The sequence below is a fragment of the Apus apus genome, chromosome 1, assembly GCF_020740795.1.
Source record: "Apus apus isolate bApuApu2 chromosome 1, bApuApu2.pri.cur, whole genome shotgun sequence".
In the NCBI taxonomy this organism is placed as follows: Eukaryota; Metazoa; Chordata; class Aves; order Apodiformes; family Apodidae; genus Apus; species Apus apus.
In genome coordinates, this window is record NC_067282.1 from 170143304 (window position 1) to 170167636 (window position 24333).

Consider the following 24333-nt stretch of genomic DNA (forward strand, 5'->3'; position numbering starts at 1 on the left):
AATATCTGTTCAGAGTGGTTAATATTTCGTGCAGGTTCCATTCTGGTTTTATGATCTGAAGCAGTAGAGAGGTGTGCTTCATATACAGGCTCTCCTTTCAAAGCATCATTTTTGCAAGCCCACTCAAAAAGAAATCCTTGTTAAATATTTAGTACTTTAGTGGCTTATCCTTGGATACCAAACTGTTTCCTACTGCCTTCCCCAAATACTAGAAAAGGTGCTGTAGGAAATAGATATGTCACCCATGAAACGATAGCTCGATAACTGCATAGTTAAATTTGTGCAAGTAAAATGTTAAATGCAGGTGTTTTACATGTTAAGAGACCTAACCTTTGCTGTGAGTACAAAGGCAAGTTAAAGCTTAAATGCTGACAGCTGTCTTCTAAAAATTATCCATGGCTGCAAAAGCATTTATGCCTCAGCTTAACTATTTGAGAAGGACAGTGTCTTAATGGTATATTTGTTTTATTACTGCCGTGAAGTCTTTTTGGTAAGTCACTGACCTGGGACAGATCCAGTTTGATGAAGATTCTTCTAAAACAAATTAGTTATCAGAACGGAGAATGTAAGTATTATCTACTTGGTGTCACTTGGCAAAATTTTTATTATGCAAAGCATGCTGGAGATAGCATGACAGTCTTTGCTTCTTCTAAGGAAGCCATCTTGGAAATGGCAATAAAGCAGTTGCTTTGATTGGAGTAGGCACATTCGTGGAGAGAAGATGAGCCAAAGAGCTTGAGATATATTTACATTGCAACTTCTGTTGTGGCAATAACAGCAGAAATTCTAATTCAGAGAGAGCTTCAGAATATCATCTGACACCTCATTTTATGCCTGCTGGGCATAATTATCCTATTCTCTTGGTCACTGAGGGATAGAAGTCGTTGTCACCTCTGATGTTTTGCGTTTCATAAATTTGAAAGCTAACGGTTGTTTCTGCTCCTCCCATCATTCTTTTTTGTTCTCAGCTCCTCCCATAAAAATCAATGTTCCTTTCTAGAAATGTGGTATGCATCTGTTATGTTCCTGCTTTTTTGTTCCTTTTCAAGCAGAAGGTTGCAAGAGCTGTGTTTGTTTCTGTGAAGGAATGTGTTGTTCACCACAAGAAGGTACAGAATGGTGAATCCTGAGCAGTGGGGAAAGCGGTAGTTAACTGTTTATTTGTGGCTTTTTAAACTACAGTAAACTGTTTGTGAAACTGAATTCTCTGCTTATACCTTTGAAAGTAGGACTATGATAAAATATTTACAGGTATGACATGTCTCCAGTGTTTGCAGTAAAGCACTGGAGGTAGTATGTAATGCATATGAAACACAAGTTTTGTTCAGAAATCTTTATAGTGTACTAAACCACGTCGTGCTCCAAGTCCTGTTGATAAGTAACAAAATTGCCCTTAGTTAAGGTATTTCCTTCTCTTTGAATTGCCCCGAATACCAAAGTATTTCAGGGTGGGGAAAATCCTTTCAAAAGCTCAGCTTGTTCTAGGTTGAAATATGTATGTATAAATGATGAAATTATTTGTCCCTGCTGTTCATATCCATGCAAAAGGAAACAGGTGTATAATTTATGTGCTGGCAAGACTGTTGGCTTGTGTGTTAGAAACTATGGGCAACACCTGCTTCTGCACCTTTGATGTGGGGGATGGAGCCTGCTGTTATACACAGTAGTAGTTGGTGGGAGATGATAAAGAGCAGCAGAGCTTGAACCTAAGGAGTGCTACTGTTTCCTCTCAGCCCCTTCACGCATTACATACAAGGTACATGGGAGTTATTACCTTGAGCACTGATCAATAACACCGTTTAATGCAATTTTTTTGGCTTTACTAAATTAGCCATAAATGTGTGTAATGCACCTGGGCGATGCACTTCATGAGCATAGGGAAGAGAAGGGAAAGTCCATTGTGCAAGGTAATGACATGCTTTCCAAAGCTCAAAATTAGCCCAAATATAGATCACTTCTCTGTAGAAAATGCTCAGATATTTAGTGTACTATATCTGGTGCCTGTGGTGCTAGTTGAGGTCATTTGGTTGCTCCCTTGTCTCTATTTGCTGTGTTGGTCTTGGGATGGAAAGCACAGAAGTCTCCATGGGGTGCACTGGGGCCAAGGGAGCCACTTCTCCAGCAGAAGCGCCTGCTGCAGCAGTGTGTTTAGCAACCACCGTGCTGGAGAAGGGCAGGTTTGCGTGATGGAAGCCAAGTTTAAAAGCAAGAAAGTTCTGTGTTTTCTGTGTTTCAAAATGTAGCTGTATCATTTTGAATTGAACTTTATAATTTAACTTTGAGAAATGGTGCTGGCTGCAAGACTTATGTGTTCGAGGTGTGTGTTTCTGACACTTACAATTAACTTTTTGCACATCTGTTGGGGAGAATGCTCTACAGGAGCAAATAAAACATCACAACATCATTTCCTTCTCTGAAATAAGGGAGTGCTGCCTTTGCTGTAGGCTGTTTGGTTTTCATGTTTCATGATACTAATGTTTGTGCTGCTTGGTGGCAGAGCATGGAAAGTCATATAAATTGAAACCTTTATAACATACAGTGGTAACTTCTTAAAGATCCATATAAAAAGTTTTATTGGCTTTTTTTATTTTTGGTAATGTGCCTGTAATATTCCTCTAAGGTCTTTACCCTTTGGAAGTTGAAAGCTGTATGATAAAAACAGACTTGTAGTAAAACACAACCTCCTTATAAAAGTTACACTAAATACTGGTAGTGCCCTTGGGGTGTTCATCTGCTCATGACAGTGGCTGCATTTTCACAGTGGAAAAGCAAGGGCTGGTAAGGTCAAGGAGAATGAGTCTCTATTCCTGTGGGGAGCTTGGTAGGTGCATCCAGGTTTTTTTGAGCTTATATGGATAAAATGGGTGTGGCTTTGTGACAGTAGTGTTTTAAAATACCTAGGAAGCTGGAAGAGTTCCAGTGCCTGCTTTCAGTATGTGTTTGTTTTAGGACCCTCAGAAAGCACATGTACCAGACCTCTACTAGTAGCTTTCAAGTGTTTCAAAACTAAAAAATTCCAGCTCAGTTCTGCTCAATATGTGGGTACTTCTGTTGAAACAATGATGAATTGTAGTCCTTTTTTTTTTTTTTAACTTGTACATTTTTAAATAAATTTATCTGCTTTGCTCTTTCGAAATAATGACTCACTGAAGTGTCTCTGTCACCAGAAACTAATCCCACCTCTGCCTTGCTCTTCATTTTCCAGATGATGATCCTGTAAAATGTGTTTTACAGGAAGATCCTCTGACTTCCTCCCACTCACAGGTGCAAAATGGTATCTCCTGAGGGCATGGGTGCAAGTGACTGTGTTCAGCATGTGGTTTGACTGGGGTGACTGATTGATCCCTGACTTGTGCCAGCAGACAGGAGAGATCCTGCTGGACTAGAGACCTCACTTGGCTTCTGGAAGCATGATTACAAAAAAAATCCCCATGGCAGATGTCAGTGTGATAGGATTCAAGCAGACACTGCTTTTGTGCTTTTGCGTGAAGGAAACTTCATCAGAAACAAGGATGAAATTCCAGTCTTATCTTAGGGAATGCGTGTGGGATTCAGGCACATAGCAAAGGAAAAAAGCCAGTGCCTTTTCAAGCTTATTGCTCCTGTCATCCTGTGCAAAAGATAGTCTGCCATGCCTTAATTTTTAAGTTTTTAAAACTCTGCTGGGATTTTAAACAAGTATTGTTGGGGTGTGCTCGTGATGTCGCTTCCTTTGTTTGCCTATTGCCATCTCGCCTGGCCAGCTCTATGAGGGACCTGTCTGTGGAGTGCCTTTTGATGTTTAGATCTAGCAGTGATTGCCTAGAATACACTAATGCCCAGTGGGTATATGTGTCATTTTTTAACAGCTGCCAAGCTTTCTTCCTGCTGCTCCAATTAACACATTCAGCACACACTTGCCCATGAGTGGGCTGTGTGTATGGATTAAACCACTTTGCTATTTATTCATCCGGCATATGTGATGCCAGAAAGGGATTGACTCGTTTCCTCTTCTGACAACAAATGAAATCAAACGGGCTCCTGAGCCTGTGCCTGGGTAAATACGGGGGCAGCGTTTAACTGGCAAATGAAACCTGTTTTGCCTTGAGATATGGTTCAATCCATTGACTAAGATCTATCCCCGCCTCCCAGCCCCTCTTCAAATGATGGAGACACAGGACGGGGAGATCTCAGTGCTGGGCTTCCCCTCCCTGGCAGGCAGGTCTCTTCAACTCTGTCCTCTGCTGTTTAGTAACTGCCTGAAATCCTGACTTTCTCCTTTCCCTCCCGTATTTTCCTCCTTTGTTTATTTTAACATTGAAATACGCCAGTCAGTAGATTTGATAAGGTCCAGCCCCCCCCTTTTTTTTTTTATTGCTTGTTTGTAAAGGGAAAACAATATGCTTTCTAGTCACAGCTGAGATAAGGGAGGGGTTTTTTAATGGTAGCAGAGCGGCTGGTGGGAGGCTGCAGCTTTGCTCTGGTGCTTGCGGTTGGTTCATGCTGGGACAGCTCTTTGTGAAGCTGAGGGCGAAGGGGGTGCTGGCTGGAGCTGCTGAGGAAGGAGATGGAGCGCTTCTTGGGCTTTGTCAGGCAGATAAGAAGGTCGAGAAGAAGAAAAGGCAAAAAGTACCGGCCAGAAGAGGATTACCATGAGGGCTATGAGGATGTCTACTATTATGCCTCAGAGCATTTTCGAAGTAAGTAATTAGCATAACCTCATTTTGCTTGGCGGTGATAAATGCTATGCTTTTAAGATTTTAAAAAACCCTAAAACCCCCAAATGGCAAACAATACCCCTTGTTTGCTGGAATCTGAGCCTCATGCAAGTATTATAAAACATTGGTTCCTGTTAAGGCTTTATCTGGCTGCGACTGCTGATGAACAATACAAAGCAGCTGAAGTGGTACGGCTGCTCTCAAAGTGAGCGGAGTCTGTCTGCCAGCCCGGGTAAGATTTCAGGTGCAGGTAATTGAGTCTGACTGCTGGAAACCTTTTGTTAAGGCACTTTGTGTTGAGAAGCTTTAGGGTGGCCAGTAGCCCTTTTAGACTGCATTCAGAAAGCAGCACAGTGGGTTTTTTTAAAGCTCTATAAAGGCAGCGATCGCTCATTTTAAGTTGAAGTTGATGGTTAATGTTTGTTGCCAAGGAAGAGTCTGTCCCCTGAGCCTTCTCCGTGACCTGCTCTTTTCAGTAGGAACTCAAGTGGATTGCTTCCTCGCTGGGGGTCCAGGACCACTCATGAAGAATTCAGTGGTTAGCTTTGCGCACTTGCACTCATGTGACAACAGCAGCTCTCCTGAAACCCAAATAAACCGCCAGCTCAGAAGTCTCTGTGCAAACTGTGTGCTGTTCGCTGCAGCTCCTTAGGGTTTGTCCTTTGTACCTGTCCAGCTTTGGAGCTGCTTTGGGCTTGTCCCAAAGGAGAGGACATGCCCACGGGGTTGGTGAGAGGAAAATTGTGCTCAGCTCATGCCCTGGGGGTTGAGCAGCACTGTCAGGGCAAGGTGTTGACAGTAGAACCAGTCATGCACAGAAATTACCTTTTTAAGAGGTTTCTGACCAGTGGTTTGGGAGCTTTGCAGTGGAGTTGTGCCTTTTGTTGAGCAGTTTGTTGCACTTTCTTTTGTTGTTCTGTACTATGTGATTGGCTGCTGGGATCTTTTTGTATCATTTGGCTTTATTTACAGTGGACTGTGCTGAAACAAATGACAAGAGCCTTGCACTTATTTTAAGACAAAATTCTGAATGTGATTGTGCCTTACAGCACCTGAGTACTGCTGTGCTCGGGGGAAAATTAGGAAGCAACAGATTTTCCTCTTAGTTTTCTCTGAGTGGACCCTGCTTGCCTATCTCTAAAAGTGAGCTCATGTAGAGTGTTTGGTTGTTTACTGGGTTCCTCCTGAATACAACCTTGATCTCTTTCTGTTTTTAAGGAAATTTACCATGCTGATAATCTCATAATTCATCTGTGTTGTTAAGACTGAGTTCTTAAAAGAAAAGACCTATTTTGAGGGGCCATACAGTTGTAACAGGTAACATATGACTGTAGAACTTTCTACATAAGAACTAAAAATTTTAAGTCTACTTCGCACTGAAAAATATGAAAATGAGACATGCTAGTGAAAGCACTTAACTTTTTCTTTCTTTAATACAAAAATCAAAAGGAATGTATCAAAGCTGTATGTCAAAATGTTTCCCCAGCTGATTGTAGTTGTTGGAGGCTTTTTAAATAAGAAAGCAAAACTCCTCCAAGAACTGTCATAATAAAATTATAACTCTTGTGTTATTGTAAGGCACTAAGATTGAGCCAAATGTCTAATAGGTTTTTAATTTTATTCTACTCAGAAAATAAAAGGATAGTACATGCTTCAGCCTCTGGAGGTCCTAAGTATTTCAGACTGAATGAATCTGTCTCAGATTTTGAAGTGGTGTTTACAACAGTGATTGTACTACTCAGATAAATGGTCAGCATAGTGCACAGTCCTCTGGAGTTGAATGCAGAAGGAGTTCACAACTTCTCACAGTTGCTTAAACAAAACATGTCACAGAAGATTTCAGCTGTGGAGTCTTTATACAGGTACCACAATGCACACGGCTGCTCCTCAAGGGCTTCTTTTGTCTGGTCTTTCCATGTCACTGTTTTAGTTGGATAGGTGTGGTACCTACTTAAAAGGAATGTACAAGATGTGAAAAGGTACCACTGGTCCTAGTAAAAATGCCCTCTTGAAGCTGAATTTCATGTAATGCAGACAACTAAATATTTCGTATTTAATTTTATTTATGGTCCGGTGTTACGCTGTTTACAGTGCAAATGTAAAGTCATTGCAGAGCTTTTAATAGCCATTTCTTCTGTATTTGTATGCTTAGAAGAATGCATGCTTGAGAATAAGATCGTATTTATTGGTATGATTTTTAGAGCTAATGAAATAAAAAACCTGTTGTTCATTCAACTGAACAAAGTTGGAGCTTTCTCAGATTTAGCTTCCTCTCTCTGCACTGTTGTCCATCCCTCCTCCACCATTGTTTATGAGTGTTATATCTAATTAGCCAGTGCATTTGAAAATTGTCTGAGCCAATCACTTCGAGTTTGTTACTCTCTCCCCCTGTCCCCTTGTCCCTCCCCCAGTTGCCATTTGTGGTTTTGCTTAGAGTGTTGTTTGGAGGCAGAAATAATGGAAAAATGCAGAAACTACAACCCTAACCAGAGGATCAGACAGAAATAAAACAAAGTTAAAAATAGAATAGGCCTCTGGGAATCATGGGAAAAAAAGGTGACTTTAGTTTGTCCTTACCCCGGCTGTATCTGTATATTGGGATATTGTGTCTCCTGCTGTTAGGTATAACATCTTTATTCCTGAATCTTTCTCATGAAAGACAGCATTAGCTCTGATATTGGGATGCAGCTGGATGAAAAGAAGATGCAGTATTGCCTAAAGCTCCCTTGGGAAAAGAAAGAGACCCAGCTCTCGAGTCAGATGTCTTTTTGCTTGGACATTTAATCTATTTGGTTTCAGTTAAATGGGTATCCTTGTTTTGACATGCAACATCAGCTCTCCTATCTTTCTGAAGAGTCTCTGTGCTATGTAATGCTAGAATAACTAAAACAATAATTTTGGTACACAAACACTTATTAATGTGAGTAGTGCAGACATCCTACTCATTTCAGTGAGACTTTGCAGTGTGAACATAATGGATGATGAAATTGCTGCCCAACCTACTCAGACAAGTTGGTGCTTATTGCATGGAATGCTTTAAAAAGCATTTTATATATCTTGCTCAGCGATACAGCCCTGCCATTGAACCTTCCACTCAGGCTTTGCGTGACAAAATTATTACCAAGGCTGATAGTGAACATCAGGAATGCTGTGTGGCAGAGCTGCCTGCAATGCTCCCAAAAATGGCATATGTCCTTTGGCTGAAGTCGGGGTGTTTTGCCAAGACCTTTGAGTTTCAGCCTCATCTTGAGTGGGAAGGTGTTTTTGGGATCCAGCCTCATTTGGTCAACTCTGACCAAAACAAACACAAAACCCTTCCTTCCCCTCCCCCTGATCCCACTCAGATTTCAGTGCCGAGTCTTTTATTTTGTAAAACACTTGGAAGGATTGGGGTTTATTTCAACTGATTTTGGAACCTCACATACCGCATGAAATGTGGTTATCATGACCTGCCCATGCAGGTCCAGAGTGCACTGCTGTGAACGCTCACTGTTAAATTTTGTCTAATTTGTGTTACTTCTGTTTTCTGTCATCCATCTCTTCCTGAAAGATACCCTGTTTTTGTTGGTTTTTCTTCTTATGTTGTTCCTCCCAGCATGATGTCAGCAGCATAGTTCATTGGCAAAAGGGTTTTATTTTCTGTGCTGATGGAATGAAAATATTAAAGTGATCCTAAAATGCAATGCTTAAAAAATTTTCTAGTAAACTACCCCTACACTGAAAGTCCCATATTCTTAGCTGTGACCTTTCAACTTAGTTGCTCAGGGTCCCATGAATAATTTTCTTCTGTCCTTTGTCAAGGCCTAGTATATATTGTTTGACAAGAGCATTGATATTTTAGACAAAGCAGTCTGCCATAGTGTATCTGCAGTAATGTCATGTATTGTTTTTCACTGTGATGCCCTTTATTATTTCTTCCACAGTTCTTGTGTGAGAGTCATCTGGTTCCTCAGTTTTAAGACATCAGCCTCTTTGAATTTGCTGCCAAAATGCATGTGATGGTCTTTCCCTTCTTTCCATTAACTGCCCTTTCTCTCTCCCTGTCTCATCACTGCAAAGTGAAGGTGAGGCGTTTGACTTCCATATAGCATAGCAAATAAGGCAAAAAAGAAAACCTAAAAGTTTTATATAACTGTAAGCTTAAGATGTCCTCTTTGTTGACTGAATTCTGGGAATAGTTAGTTAAAATTAATATTGGGTCTTTGATGGGTGTTACTTGGGGTGATGTCAGCAGAAAAACCTCTGCTTGTGCATTATTCTCCCACACAACTCAATGTTCTGGTGCAGAAACTCCCTCAGCTGACAAAATCTTACTAACAAATATCTTTGCATTTCATACCCTGGGTGGCTTTAAAGCTGTATTAAATATTGATAGAAGAGACTTGGTACTGAAATAGCACTAAGATAGCACACCAAAGGAAGTGATGTGCCTGTGGCTTTTCGATGCTACGGTCTAACAGCATCACTCCTGTCAAGATTTTCTCCATTTTATAAATGTGTACAAAAAGTTGAGTGGGGTTGTAGAAGAGTCAATGGTTTTATGAGTAATATGTTGACAAGGGCATTGAATGTCTGTAGCTCAGGTTGCAGAGATGCTAGTTGATTTAATGATGAAGAGTGCAAGACAATTGCTTTTGATGTTACAAAGAGTGTGTGTTGCTGGTTTGCAGTTTAATTGGATGTGTGTGCGTGTGGGGGAGGGGTTTGTTATTTCTCCTTCTATCCCAGATCTTGTTACGTCAGTACAGTAAGATCTCAGCTTTCATTGAAACTAAAGATAGTAGTACATTTGTTGCAGGCTGCAAGAAAAAAGGCTTCTTAACCTGAGCAGAGAATATGACAGGCCTTGAAAACACAATTAAATTAATCTTTTAAAAAATATCCAGGATTTATTAAAGCTTCTTCTTTCCTTCTGCGTAATGATTTTTCATTATTATTATTGAACCCTGAGATTTTCATTAATCCATTATAGTTCTTCTGTATTACTGTTTGTTTTCCATAAGTCACTTTTTTCCTGAAGTCTGGATGACTCCCAACACCATGAGTTCAGCAGAAATGGGATGTCATGCCCATGTCCAGAGAGACTCTGTGATCACAGGGCCACCATCCAGTGTCAGTTCACAGGCCAGGCAGGGGACTGTCTTTGAGCTTTACTGCTGGGACAGACAGTGTCAGCTTTTCCATTCAGAGATTTCTGAATGAAGCAAAAGTGATAGCAAGTGACTGTTTTCTCTGCATCCACTTCCAGCCTATTCTTCCCCTGTGCAGATGCCAATTACAGTGTTTTTTCATTTTGGAGAAAATTCAAGCACTTTAGATAAAGGTGTTGTACTCTTACGCTGTTTCTGTTGCTTTTCCATTTTCATGTGTGTTAGCTTTGGGTTTTTTTAAACAGTTCATCATTGCATCAGGTAGAGTTTTGTATTTCATGATGGCCATTCTCTGTTAAAGGGTTGCTTGACTTCTTATGAACTGTGTGTGTGTTTTGGAGGTCATTCCATCTTGTTTGTCATGGTCATTAGTGGATGGTATCCTTTCTAAGTTAATTGAAGAGGTGGAGAAGAATTACATACTGTTCTCATTTTACGGATAGCAAACTAATAGGAATGAGTTATAAAAAGGTGCCTGTTAGGAGCTCTTGACCATCCCATTAAATTACTTTGGTCTTCCAAGCCCATAAGAAATACGCATATATTAAAATCTTAATATACTCCTGTCTTGTTTTATATTAGTCTTGGGATGGGACTCGTGTTTGCAGATGCTTAAGCTGTTTGAAGTGGCTTTAGCCACTTTATGTTGTTTATATAAATTCAATGGTAATTAAATTGTTGTTCTTACGTGTGCACTAGCCTGATAGCCAGTTGCTAGGTCTTTCAGGGAGACACCTGAGCCTGTAAGGTTCCCTACAGGAAGCTGGAGCTGTGCCTTTCTTCTAGCCATGCAAGTGTGTACTGCTTTTTGCTGAAACATTTTTGTTATCTTTGAAACAGGACACAGAAGTGTTACTCGCCCTGCCCCTTAAGCAGTAGTACAACAGCCAGTTTAAGTTTGTTAGCAATAGGATTACTTTTTTTTAAATTATCCTTTGTAGCTCTTCTACAGGTGGCCTTTAGACTCTTGGGGCAGTGCAGAATGTGGATGGTAAAACATTGCTTTAGAGTTTCTTAAGAGAAAACAGCTTATTTATTTAAAGTCACTGAAATAATGAGACCTGAGTTACATAATTCTTTGCCTGAAGTGTAAACACTTCTCCCTGCTAGCAATTACGCATGTACGATTTCTGTGTTACTTTTCTTTAATTTACTTTTCAGTCCAATTCTTTACTGATTTATTAAAGATCTTGATTTTCCCTGCTCAAGTGATTTATTTGTTATAGATCTTCCTTCTCTTACAGTAGCTGTTGGAATGAGGTTATACCTTCAGTGGTTAGAATTTGATACCCTTTATATTTTAGAGTATCTAGATTATATGATATTCAGGTTCAAACAATGAAAATTAGAGAGATCTGGATTTCCCACTTCCTGAAATGATATGCAAGCTCATCATTTTAATAATGGCTTCATCAATTTACAGTGTGATCAGGTAGCGATGTGATTATTTTTTCCGCTTGCATACTGTGAAGTGAATGAAACATCAGGTTTTATGAACTAAGATTAAAGACACAGGTAAAAGCAACTACTGAGGTGTCAGTTTTAATATTGGCTTTCTGTTCCAATTGAAAACTTAAAACAAGTAGTGGAACAAAGAAGGAACGAACAAAGTAAGTCCCTTGCTGATGAGATTCTAAACATTTATTGCGTGATTATTGTGTTTTTTTCAGCAGGGCATGCCAGCAGATATAATTATCAACATGAATATAAACACCTGTTTACTGTAGGTAGTATTTGTGTAAGACAAATTTGGTAGTCCTCATTATATGTGCAGAAATCAGTAGGTAATTTTAATGTTTTTCAGCAGAAAATAGCAGGGGTGCTCACTATGGCTGGACTGTGACAACCAGACTGCAGATCACCCAGACACTTGAATACTTCAGATTTTTTTTATTTTCTAGTTTCCCTCTGAAACACAGGAAATTACACACAAATCAGCATGCAAGACAATTGCAATTCTGGGGGAATCTACTCAAATTTAAAAGGCTGTAGAGCTAGGATGCCTGTAGAACTTACATGTGGCTCCCCTGTAAGGAGTGCTTAATGAAGGGCCATTTGCTCATTTTTCTGTGGCACTTGTGATGGATTCAGTGCATGGTGGAGGCTGTGCAGAGTCCTGGTGCAGCGTTGTGCCTGGCCTTCCCACCACCCTTCTCATTGGGTCTCATCCCTTCTTTCCCTGACTTGAAAGCTTGAATTGGCAGACATCTGGCAGAAGTTGTTTTAGCACGCCAAGGGAAGTATGGTTTGTATATATAAAAAGTTACGTAAGGTTAACTACTCTGAAAATCCAGCCGTAAGGCATCTTGGGCTGCAGCCTTTAAATTATTGCATACCTTTGATGATAATCTCCCTGTGCTCTGATTCTCCACCTGTGAAATGAGGTTAATGGTACCTCTCCATCACTGGTATGCTATGAGATTAGTGTTTGCTAAGTTCTCAAATGCTGCAGTGGTGAGCACTATGGAAGAGCTCGGAAAAAAGTAATGTCTGTCTGGAGAGAAGGGCTTGAATAGCAGGTGGGAGCTAAGCCATGGAATTAAACTTTGAGCAACGAAAGGAAAACAAGGTCTTGAATAATTTTTCAGGTGCTTAAACTAATTTCTCTTGGGGATTAAATGAGACAAGTTTGTAGGAGATCAGGTAATTAAAGATTGTATTATAATGCCTATGCAAAAGGAAGCTAAATTGAGGCTTGCCAGGAATTCTTAAACCTGGTGCTTGCAGTTTGCTTTTGGTAATGGAGTGTGTCTATATGTATGTAGTAGAGGATATGGAGCAGCAGTTTCTTTAGTTTTAGGGTACAGTGAAAATCCCATAACAGCAGGTTATGGGCATAGTTATATATAAATGAACCAAAATATCCTTGGCTTTAAGATGGCAAAAGTAAATGTTGGTGAACGGCCATAAGATCTGATCACACACGTGCAGCACTTCAGTGCATTTGCTAGTTCAGTCCTTGACTCTGCGAACACCACAGGCAGCTTGAGAGACCGAGGAGGGAGGAATACTGCTTGTTCTTCTGCTGTCCTTGGACACTTTGAATGGGTGATAAGAGGCATTGAGGAGAGCTGGAAAGATGGCCAAGTGAAGAGCCAAAATGAACAGGAGCAGCAGGGTGCTAGAGGAGGTGTGAGATGTCACCACCCTGCAGGAATCTGCAGTGTATGGAGGACCTTGCCGCTCTGTTCCTCCAGTCCCACAGAGGGACAGCAAGAAACAAGCCCTTCAGATTTATCCAGCCTGTTCTGTATTTGCTAAACATGATACAAAATTGGGATCCTCCTGTGTAAGGCACACCGACACCATGGTCTTTTACATAAAGCTGACACTTAAGATAGGCCATCAGAGATGGGTTTCCAGGTGTCAAAATTAGGCTTGTAGGTGTAGCCCTGGTGCTTGTAACACCTGTGTATACATGCTTGGGTGTAGAGGGGAGGAGGACAAAGTAGATGGAAGATGATATTTATGGGAAAATGATAAATTTCTTTGGAAACATTCAAATCTTTAACGGAACAAGGCTGCAAAGCACCCTGATCCTATCTAATTGAGGTAGATAAAACTTCAAAGGTGGCTGTGCTCTGAACAGAGGACTTGGGCCAGAGGACTTCCAGAGAGCCCTTCCAGCCGCAATTATTTTGTGATTTTATGAAAAGGAACTTTGGTTGGGGAAGAAAAAAGGACTGTGGAAGGCAGAAAGGAAAACAGAGCAGTGATTAAAGACATCTCTGGGGGAGATACTGTCTGCATGAAACCACAAAAAGGAAGTGAAACCAAATATACACAGAGACCATGTGAAGAATTAACTCACAAAAGTGTGTTTTCAAATTTGTTCGCAGATGGTCCCTTTGGGTACGTTTAACAAGCTTTGTGGCTGCTCAGGTCTATGTTATTTTGGTAACAGTATTTGTCTCCCAGAGGGCAAAATTCCCTCAACAGTACACCTTGTTGCTCTGCTTTCAGCTGGGAGCATCTCTATTAAAAAAAGAGAAAAAAGGTTTAACAATGTATCTCAAACAAATGCAGTAAAAATGAACGGGACACAAATGCACATTCTAAATACAAAGTGGTACTAGCTTTTTGCCCTTGCTTTCTGCAGGTGAGAGTAGAAAATAATGTGAAGCCCTGATGACCTGCTACTTGTGCCCCATTGGTAGTCTTTGAGGTGAAGTTGTGTAGTGAAAAAGCAATGAGTCATGGCAGGAGCTGTGCTTGGAAATCAAAAGTGATGTTTTCCACACTGTTGATAGGGATGTTGCATCTGACAGCCTAGTTTAGGAGCAATGAGAAGATGCCTTTGAAGGAAAGCTGGGAGAGAGCTTGGATCTCTGGCAAAGTGCTGCCAGCAGCACCAGTTCTCAGGTGTGTTGTCAGTAAATCTGAATACTTCTGGTGATATTTACAATTTGGAAAGCAGGAACACAGCTTTTCTGTTGAGTGGTGGTAGGAGTTGATGATCTTGAAGGTCTTTTCCAACCTTGACAATTCTGTGACTCTAAATCTGTTGCTGTTCACTTGTGCCATACCCTGCCTGGAAAAAAGAGACAAGCCTTCTCAAGCATAGGGCATTGATGATTTGCTTACCTTTTTCTTGGTATTCTCTAAATGTAATTACAAAGCTCTAAGTCTATATTTAGATGTGTAGTGGGTTTGACAACATCCCTCTGCTCTCCCAGTCATTGTATCTATCTTTGCTGGCTCATTCAGGCAGGGAATGCCCAGCTCTGCCCTACAAGCAGGGAGGGAGAAGTTTGTTTACTGGAAAGAGTTCAGCCATCCCTTTAAAATACTGCCACTCCTCAGCATATCCCAAGGGACAGAGAAAACGCTGAATGTTATAATTTTGTAACCAGTAGCTTGATTTGTCTGCTGCAGTTCATTGTTTGTGGTTTGTTCTCAGATGGCTAGAAAACGGTGCTCCTTTCTCATGTCTTGTCTTTTGTTTTTTTTACTACTTCTCATCTTGGGCTCTTGTAAGGAATCTAAATGGCTGTGGATTTTGTAGGGCGGATTGTGTCATGTGGATTGTTTCCAGAGACTGAGCAAAACTGTTGAATGCCATTCTAGTTACAGCCCAGAGTTGGTGGTCCTTTGTACCGTACAGATAATTGGGCTTTTTACAGCCACATGCCTATTCACAGTAGGTTGTTTTCTTCCTCATAGATAATGACAGAAGTTTATTAGCTCTTGGTTTAAGTCTCTTACAAAAATGAAGTGCTGGTGGCATGATTATTCAGGAGGTTACATCAATATGAGTAGAGAAGGTAGCCAAAGTAAAATTCTGCTCCACTGTATGAAAATATATTTAATGAAAGGAAAATGCCTAAACCCTTTATCTTTCTCAGAATATTTAATTAAGACAATTTTTAAAATTCTGTGAAAGCAATTGCTTGGAACAAATTCTTATATAGCTTCAATATGTTAGTATTTTATGCATTGGTAAATTATCAGTGCATTTGCAGGTAAGGAAAATGTAGTTTTGGTTAGTGATCTCATTTTTTTTTATAAAAGGCCTTTTAAATCTTCATAACTTAGGAAGTTATGTCTTAGATGATTAATTAATGGATCATAAGTAGCAGCAGCTTTATGGCCTCAGAGATACGTAAACTACCACCATGTGATATGGGGACATGTACAAATAAGAAGAAAGATTTAAAGTAACCTACAGAAGGTAATTAATAAACACTCATGGACACTTCTCATTTTAATTGCTTCTCTAAGCAATTAAAATTGTTCCTATAAAGACTGTTCATATTTTCTTGGTAGCAATTTGTATTTTTTAAACACACAGGTAAATTAAACTTTAAAAGAAGCTGAGAAACCAGCAATATTTCCAAACTTGTAATAGCTATGTGAATTATCCTGAATTGTTCTTTTGATTGCTTTAGCAGTGATTGGAAACAATTAGCGATGGGAGATCACTGAATGGATTATCTGTCTCTAGGCCTCCGATTTCACCTTCTGGAATCAGGAAAATATGTCCCTTTTCAAAGTCCAGTCTAATGTAGTAACAAGAACCGCAGCAAAGGGGGAGAGGTTACGTGCTGATATCTAAATGAGAGAATTGACATTTTGGTATTGCATTCTGCTTGCTGTGTACTGTGGCATGTTTTGCTAATATTTATTTTTTTTCGTTATTCCCCATTACTAATGCATATAGTTATTTAATTTTTCAACTGGGCCTTGAGCAATTGAGTGACCCTGTTTTACTGGTTTGTTTTTCCAAAGTGGAAATTTCATTAAATTCCTGTATTACAAGCCTGGAACTCCTTTCTCTTCACATACCCTGCAGTACTTTGAAACACTTGACAAGTACAGCCATGGTACACAGTGCCTCATAAATTTGCTATGTTATGAAGATTTTTTTCTCACATTTTTTGTAATAAAATCATATTGCGAAGGGGAGAAAGGTAAGACATCCCATCTGCAGTCATTAAACCCTCATACAAGCGAGAGCTGTGTGTTTTTGTTTTACTAAAAACGATAGATGCATACATTTGTGTGTCCCATATTAATACAAAGTGAAAAACTCCTGCTCATGGCCTACAGTATGTGTTTTTAAAAGCAGAAATTACTACTATTGTGACTGCCAGTTGCTCTTTCTACTTATTTATTTAAACAGAATTATACATGCTGCTCAGCAAACCGGGAGGATGGTCATCTGTTGATGTGACAGAATAGTCTAGAGTTTGAGATGTGTTGCCTGTCTTTAGACTTGACCTGAGGCCACTGGGGATGCCTTAAGGCTAGGTCAAAAAACCAAAGTGAATAGGAAGCTGTCTGGGGAAAAAGCAGAGGAAGTGGAGTTCACATGTAGTCTTTGTGTCTGCAAATTGAGCTGAGTTATTCAAAGATTGTGGTCTTGGGTTTGAACATATTTTTCTGTGCATCTTAAAATGCATAGGAAGATTTATTTGTTTATTTATTGTTTATTTATACCTGCTGCACAGAAAAAGCTTTCAAAAATCTGTCTGCAGTGATTGCACTTTTCTGGGTTGGTATTTGTTTTATCAAGCAGAGTTGTAGAGTTGACAGTGTTTTTTGTGAGGCTTTATATTGTCTCGCCTTTGCCTTCCTGTAGGCCAGCCAAAGATTTGGTCCTGCAAATGCTGGTCATGAGAGGAACTCCGTTAGTGTGAGTAGTCCCACTATTGAAGGTTAGATATATAAGGGTCTGTAGCAGTGAACCCTAAAGAAAATTGTGTGTATGGGCAGAGTAAAAGAGTAATTCTAAGAGTTTCTTCCAAATGTTTGTGCTGTGTTCCTGCACTCTGTTCCAGTTCCTAGAAGAAATAAAAGGGTATTTTGCCTGAGTGATCAGCATCCCTGGATTGTTTCCTCTGAGGTAATTTGTAAGCATGCACAGTTTTTTTGCATCTTGGTTTGTGAGTGAAATTGTTCAGACTTCAAAAACAAAGCCAGTTGATTAGTTCTGCTTTACTTCATTTCAATGCATGATTTCAACTTTGTTCATTAAAGCTGAAGTGGAAAACCTGGGTTTGAGGGACCACTGTTGACAGGAACCACTAGCCTGGAGCACAGAATTCAATAATAATTGATTAATACAGTTTACTGCTGATTTGTTTTCTTTGAAAAAACCAATTACTCTTGACAGTATCTTTTATACATGAGGCTTCACTTAGAATTTAAAATTTTAACCTGTATTAATAATGTTTAAAATCGTAATGCTGCTGGGAGGGAGGAGAGGGAAGGGAGGGGGGAAGGAAAAAAAGTGAGGCTTATTTAACACTGACCCCAAAATGCTGTTCCATTGAAGCAAAAACTGAAGTAGATAGATGTATTGTAGTAAATGTTAAATTGCCTGTCAAGTACAGGGACTTTTTTATTATTATTCATTTTAGTCACTTGGAGGAAAATGCTTTCAGGTGGAGCTTTAGAGAAAGATCTGACTGCTGCTCTTTAGTGTATGGAATCCAATTACTCTTACAGAATCCAAGCAAATTAATGTGTGCTTCCTTTGGTATGAAGGCCAGTGGGGATGCTGAAGTTGTAGACTGAATTTTGGACAGGAGCTAAGCACGTCTGTTCATGTATGTAGAAAATGCAAGTAGAAGCTTCAGGTATTTCGTTAGGGTGTAAAAGATTTGAAACAGCACAAGATTAGCTGTGTGTTTGTATTGATCTCTTTGCTAGACCAGCTAAGTATTGTTTCTTTAGATGTGTGAAAAGCAAGACCTGAAGAACTTGCAACAACGCAGACTTCTGAGATGCAGCTTCTGTGAAACAATAATTTCAGTATGGAGCCTAAGGTCACTACACAGAACAAGGATACAAAGATTTGGTCTCTGTCTGCATTCAAGTAATTTGCAGAGTTGAGTGAATGCTCTTGCTATGTGAAGGTCCTGGTAGTGGGGCATGAGCACTCCTCTGAACCTCTTCTATGAGAGCAAAGATTAGGGGAAAAAACACTTGGTGTTGAAATTTCAACTCAAATGTGTTTGTGCATGTATATACACGGTTTGGCTGTGATAACTTTTGAGCAGAAACTTACTCCAAGAACAGCATGTACCAAATCCCCTTGTGCTGCTCCTCAAATGTAGATAAGATGCATTTCCATGCAATGAGCCTGTTTGAATTGTTGAGAGAGGAAAAAAAGAAAGAGCAACCTCTATAACAGGCAAAGTTCCTGTATCCTCAAAGGTTATGACCACTTCAAACATCTTTGCATTCCTATCTGTAAATTATTTTCCAAGCTCTGTATTTTTGCCATAGGGAATAAGAAACTAAATATTTAATCCATGTCAAGGCAATCTTCCTTATTGCATGTGTTGGGGACATCTCCCTTCCAGGCTGTCCCCTTGAGGAGATACTTCTGTGTTGCTTGTGATCTGATAGACAGCACTTGGCATGCAAGGGCGGGCACCCAGCAATTTCTTTTACAAATACTTACTAATTGCAGATAAATAATAAGGCAAATAATATATTGTTATTTCTTGAATTATGATTGTAGGAGAAAATCAGGAGTTTTGACTTTTTTTGATGTTACTTTTAAAAATTGTGTGGATAGTCTTTATTTTTGCTGTTTACAGTGGGAATTTGGAGCAGAGGCAGTGGGTGAGCAGATGCCAGAGACAGGACAGTGTGACCCACGCTGAACAGGACATAGGGTCCCTGTCATGTCTGTTCTCAGCCCTGCCAGAAGGATCCCAGAACTTAATTCTGTAACTTAGTTCTGCTTTTTCTTGCTCTGGGTGGGGGGCTGCACTTCTACAGGAGCAAGGGGGAGACACCTTGAAACATCTTCTGATGCCTGGAAGTTTCCACTGGGATTTATAGGAGGCTTTTCAAGAGTGCTTACTCTGTGCTCATCTCTGCTCATTAGCAGGCATAAGTACTGTTTTCCTAGATGTACCTTAGCACTCAAAGCCTGACCTCAGGCCATCTTCTCCTTGGTGCAGTCCTAGTGAAGACAAAAACTTTAGTGGTTTTTGTGTGTGATTTGGTTTATCTTGACATGCTGAAGTTTTGTCTATGTAGGATTTAATGAAGTGTGCAAATGGATACAAATAGATGGACTTGCCACCTCTGTGTGTTGTTTTCTGTACAGAGAAGCATGTGTCACTCTCAAGATGGTGAGTCTAGTCTGGGGAAAAGTTTTGTGACTTTTACATAGCCTTTAACTATAGGGCCACTCAAAGATGCAGAATTATGAAATTGTTTTTAAAAGTCAGTTTGCCTACAACTTCTCTTGAAGTATTCTAAGACATAAAGCTGCCTAAAAAGAATATGTCAGCATTTTTGTGTTAGGAAAACTTATTTTTAATAAGCCACCAGTGGGAGGACCACTATTGTAGAGAGTGAACACTTGTTTTCACTTTCTTGCTTTATTTAATTTTAAACTAAGATGTTGAAGAATGTGAAGGAATGAAATTTGTTTCTACAAAATTAAATGAACGTGGACTGATGAATGGCATAAAATTAATAACAGGTTTGGAGCACTGCTGTAGTAGACATGAACAAGGTCCAGCAGGAAGCTAGAACTTTTTCCGCTATCTCAGCCACATCTTGTCTTGGCCTGTTGAGGGACTATGTTTGGCCAGGAATTAGACCTGGGTTTTTTCCTAGCTTTTCTAACTGCTTGGAGCTGAAGATTCATCTAGGTTGGTGTTATGTCAAGCTGCCCTAGTTCAGGTGGCGCTAGGGGCTGGTGGGGCTTCCTGGCTTTTCTTCCAAAACCAGGACTGAAAGTTGGGTTCCAGCTGCCAGGGTGGCTGTGGGCAGGGCCTGTCTGGCACCAAGGTGGCTTCTCTGCTTCTGCCCAGCCCCAGTTCTCCCTCATCTCCTTTCCTGACAATTCCATAGGTGGGTGGGCATCGGTGATGCAGTAGCACCTACTTTTAGTCTTACTGGGTCAAATCAGATCCTGCTATTACTAACCTGGTACATTCTGAAGAATTAGGTAAGAGTGCATTTTAAAACATTTATAGGAAAAAAAAAGTTTTGTTGAAATTGTGAGAAACAAAACCAAAAATAATTTATTCTTCTTGTCAGCAAAATATATTTACTGTTTATTTACAGTTGTAAAATGCTTGTAGCTGTGACATTTTTTTCTTGTCTTGTTAATGCTGGTTAAATATTGGCTGTTCATATGAAATGGCTTTTTTTTTTTTTTTTTTAAGAAACACCTAATGAATTCAGGGAGACAAAAACCCTTGCAATTATGTTTTTTCCTTAGATATATTTAGTGTTTTGATTCACTGACTTTTCCTGTACTGACCGATTGGATAGCCTCAATAATTTATATTGTCTGTTATATATGCCTGTGTGTATTGCATATGAGTAGAAATTTTGTGTGAGAGAGATATTTATATGTTGTTATATGATGTAAAATTTGAATTGTATTTTTGAGCAATGTTCACACTTCTTACTTTTGACTTTAAAAATGACTGGGTATACTGGATGAAATTAAGTGTAAATTCAGTGATTGCAAAGATGCTGGTTTTGAAAATGTAATGCTATGCTATGTAGGGGATTCAAAAAATAAGTAAATCTGTTGAATCAGGAATGACTCAGTTTTGGGGAAACCAGTTTGGGGGTTGGTGGATTAAATGAAGTGTGTTTAGATGTCTTAAATAATGTCATTATTTCCAAGCAACTAATGCCAGCTGTTGAGAGTAAAGCTAATTTACTAATGAGAATACAGGACCCTCTGAAAAGCTTTTTCAGCACCAAGTTCATTTCAGAGATTTAATAATTAATCAAAGTGACTATATTAAATGTCAGTGAATATATCTGTGCATTGCTATCATACCTCTCTCTCAATGTGAGTTTCCAGGCTCTTAAAGATTAACACAGTGAGATCTGTAATGTAATAGTGATGCTGGTGCACTGGAAGATAAAGCACCTTTTTGGACATTTTTGCTGCAAATTCTTGAGCTTGGACTTTGTTACAAGCAGTGCTTATAAGCAGTGCTTTAAACATGTTAACCCATACTGACATCTTACTTGGAGATTGCTTTTCTTCTTACACTTGAATTCAGACATGCAAGGCTAGATCATCAGCTCCTGCTGTCACTACCCCCATGGCTTCCCTGTGCTGCTCTAGTGGAATAGTAGATGTTGTAAGGAAGGTGTCTGGGTTGCAGAGAGCTGCCTTTAGCATAGTGAGGTTGGCTGATAGTATTTGCTTTGGTGGTTTCTATGTATTTTGTTTGTATTAGTTGCATATTTAACTATTAAGTCGTTCAAGAATGATACAGTGTCTTATTTATACATGTGTGCAAGTGTGCATGGATTGTTTGTTCGTGAATTTAAATTGTAATGCAAGAAATTTCTGATAGCTACATGCGATAGAAATCACCTGAAATTAACTTGCAGCTTGTCTTTCCGTGACTGGTCATGGGAAGGAAGCAAACTGTTTGCATTCACAGGGGTCTCTCTCTAGTAGCGTGTTCTTGGTGGTAGTGCTGTACTGCAGTGAATTGCTCTGTGTGTGGGTGTACACATGCACACACTTGAGATATTTTAAGAGTCTTCCGGCCTTCTGGGAAAAAAGAAATAATTAATTTCCTAAAAATCCACTTACATGCTGGACAGTATGCTGTCTAGAGTGGCTTGCAGTGCTCTCTAGAGCAGCATTAAATTGCTGAAAGTTTGTTCCAGCTTCTTCATAATTTGCTGTACTGAGAGAGGCACGTACCTAGTGCGTTATGATAGAGCAGACATGTTAGTAGTGAGTATTTGCGTAATGCAGCTGGCTTGTAATCATGGGGTAGACAGGTCAGAAAGGCTGCAATACATCAGGTTTGGTAGCAGGCTTCCCACAGGCTTGTGGGTCAAGCCGGTGTTTGAGGGAAGATGCTCTGGGCAGTGGGGATAGTGTGTTGAGAGGATCTGTGTTGTAATGGGACTAAAGAGAGATGTTATGCTCTCAGTCAGCAGGCAGCATCGTTTCCTTGAGGACTCGAGTTGCTCAAGGTAAAATGCCAGGTTGTATTCATTTGTTATGTCCCATAGCTTCTCCTGTCAGAGATGGCAATTGCATTGCACAGCTTGAAGAGTCTGGGGAGAAACAAGAAAAACTGAAGTTCTAGATGATCAAAATAGTCAGAAGTCTGGCATAAAAAAAAAAAAAAAAGGCCGTAAAAAGGTAAATTATAAAGCAGTAGGATCTGTGGTGGCTGTGATTTTTTTTTCCTTAGTTATGTCTTGATCTCCCAGAAGCTCTGTGTTTCTTTAGAAACATCATCTGCCTCTGAACAGTTGCCCACAACCTTGTATGAGTAGTGTACAAAATCTTTGCAACACAAACATTGATTTGACTTGGTGGAAACATGGCCTGAATAAGAGGCCTTTGAAGTAGGCAAGAGTGATTGCATTTACTTCTGCAAAGATCACAGCTAATCCAAATTAGTCAATATCCTAAAGTAATGAAAGAATTCCTTTTACTGTATAGCTGCATGTCCCTTGTCTCCCCATGGGTTTTGTTCTTAACATTGATTCTCCAGGACTTCACAAGGTTACTAGTTAAGTCTAATAAAATTACAGATGACTTTGTATTTTCATTAGGCATAATTCAAATCTAGAGGTGTTTTTTGTTCTGGCTGTAGTACTGAGCTCACACCCTTTCCCCCCGGGTAGCTGGTCTTCCATCTGATGTGTGCTCAGCACCTGCTGATAGGTGGGCATAGACCACAACTGGGCTGCTGTTCCTAAGCCAGTCGGGTTTTGCCCAGGAGTCAGCTGGAGAAGGGGGCAGCTGGGATGCAGCACCTGGTTGGATGTGTACTTCTGATGAGCTGTAGATGCAGCATCATTGTGTTGCTTGAATGTACGGGAGGGCTTTAACAGTGTGCTCGTGGTGAAGAACTGTTTTATGGCCCCAAAATAAGAAGAAACAACACTCTTGATGCTACAAAACTCCACAACCAAACCAAACCGAAACACTTGGATTTGCATTCAAGTGCAATGATGTAACAGTTCCTTCCCTTGTATTCTCTGTGGTCTTAAAGTTCAGCTCTTGCATATGTTGAGTCATAGTGATGGACACTGTGAGCAGAAATCAAAGCTTTTGCTGGTAGTGAGGAAATCTTGCTAGATGGAGTGAGGATTTTCACTGCTTCTTGAACACTAATTTAAATAAAATTATCCAATAAAAGAGTAAGAACCAGGAGTGTGGTATGTGTGTGTGTATATATATATCTCTAATTAAAAGCAGACCCTGGAGAGGTTTATTAATATACAGACAATGCAGAGGATGATTGTAATGTCAGCAGGCAAGAATGAATAGAGTGCAGTACAGTCAGTTGTGTGCTACAAAATAATATTGTTTTATCATTGAAACTCCTGCCACTGGAGACTAAAAGTGTTCTGTGACTATGGAAAATTTTTTTCTTTTACTGAGAAATGTCTCAATGGTGGATGTAGCAAGAAAATTCATCTCAAAAAGATGCAATCAAATGTTACAGTGTGGCTGTTTAACAAACCTAAAACGGAAATTGTGTTTTTTGTGTTTGTTTTTTTTTAAGCCATACTTTTCTAGAGTTCCCCATAAATTCAGTGATGCTCAAAAATCTTTTTGTTTTGTTCTGCTGAAATCTGGGAATAATTTCTAGGTTTGTACACACTGTCATGTTTGTACAAGATTTTCAGGGTGGTAAGGCAGAGATTATAATATTGAAGATCATTGGTTTTTTTTTGTTTTCTCTTCATTTATTTATCTGATTTTCTTGTATAGCTGCTTAATTAGTTGTCCTTGTTTTTATCAATCTTTGCTGTAAAATTAGGAGGAAGTTAAAAATTCCATCCACTAGATGATCTTTAAGGTCCTTTCCAACCCAAACTAGTCTATGAAATACACCCAAGGTCATCCTGCTCTGCTCTATCTGGAACAGGCTGCCCAGAGATGTTGTGAGGGCTCCATCCCTGGAGGTGTTCAAGGGCGGGTTGGATGGGACTCTGAGCAGCCTGTTCTAGTGGAAGGTGTCCCTGCCCATGCAGGCGAGTTGGAACTCGATGATCTTTAA

General features: G+C 39.8%; 1 protein-coding gene across 1 annotated transcript in view; it reads left to right on the forward strand.

The window, feature by feature from the left end:
* Positions 1-4546: 4546 nt before the first annotated feature.
* GRIP1 (glutamate receptor interacting protein 1) overlaps positions 4547-24333 on the forward strand; it is a 226280-nt gene continuing 206493 nt past the window's right edge. Inside the window, exon 1 of the mRNA XM_051607939.1 lies at positions 4547-4679. Coding sequence (XP_051463899.1) covers positions 4547-4679 — 133 coding nt within the window. The remainder of the gene's footprint in view (positions 4680-24333) is intronic.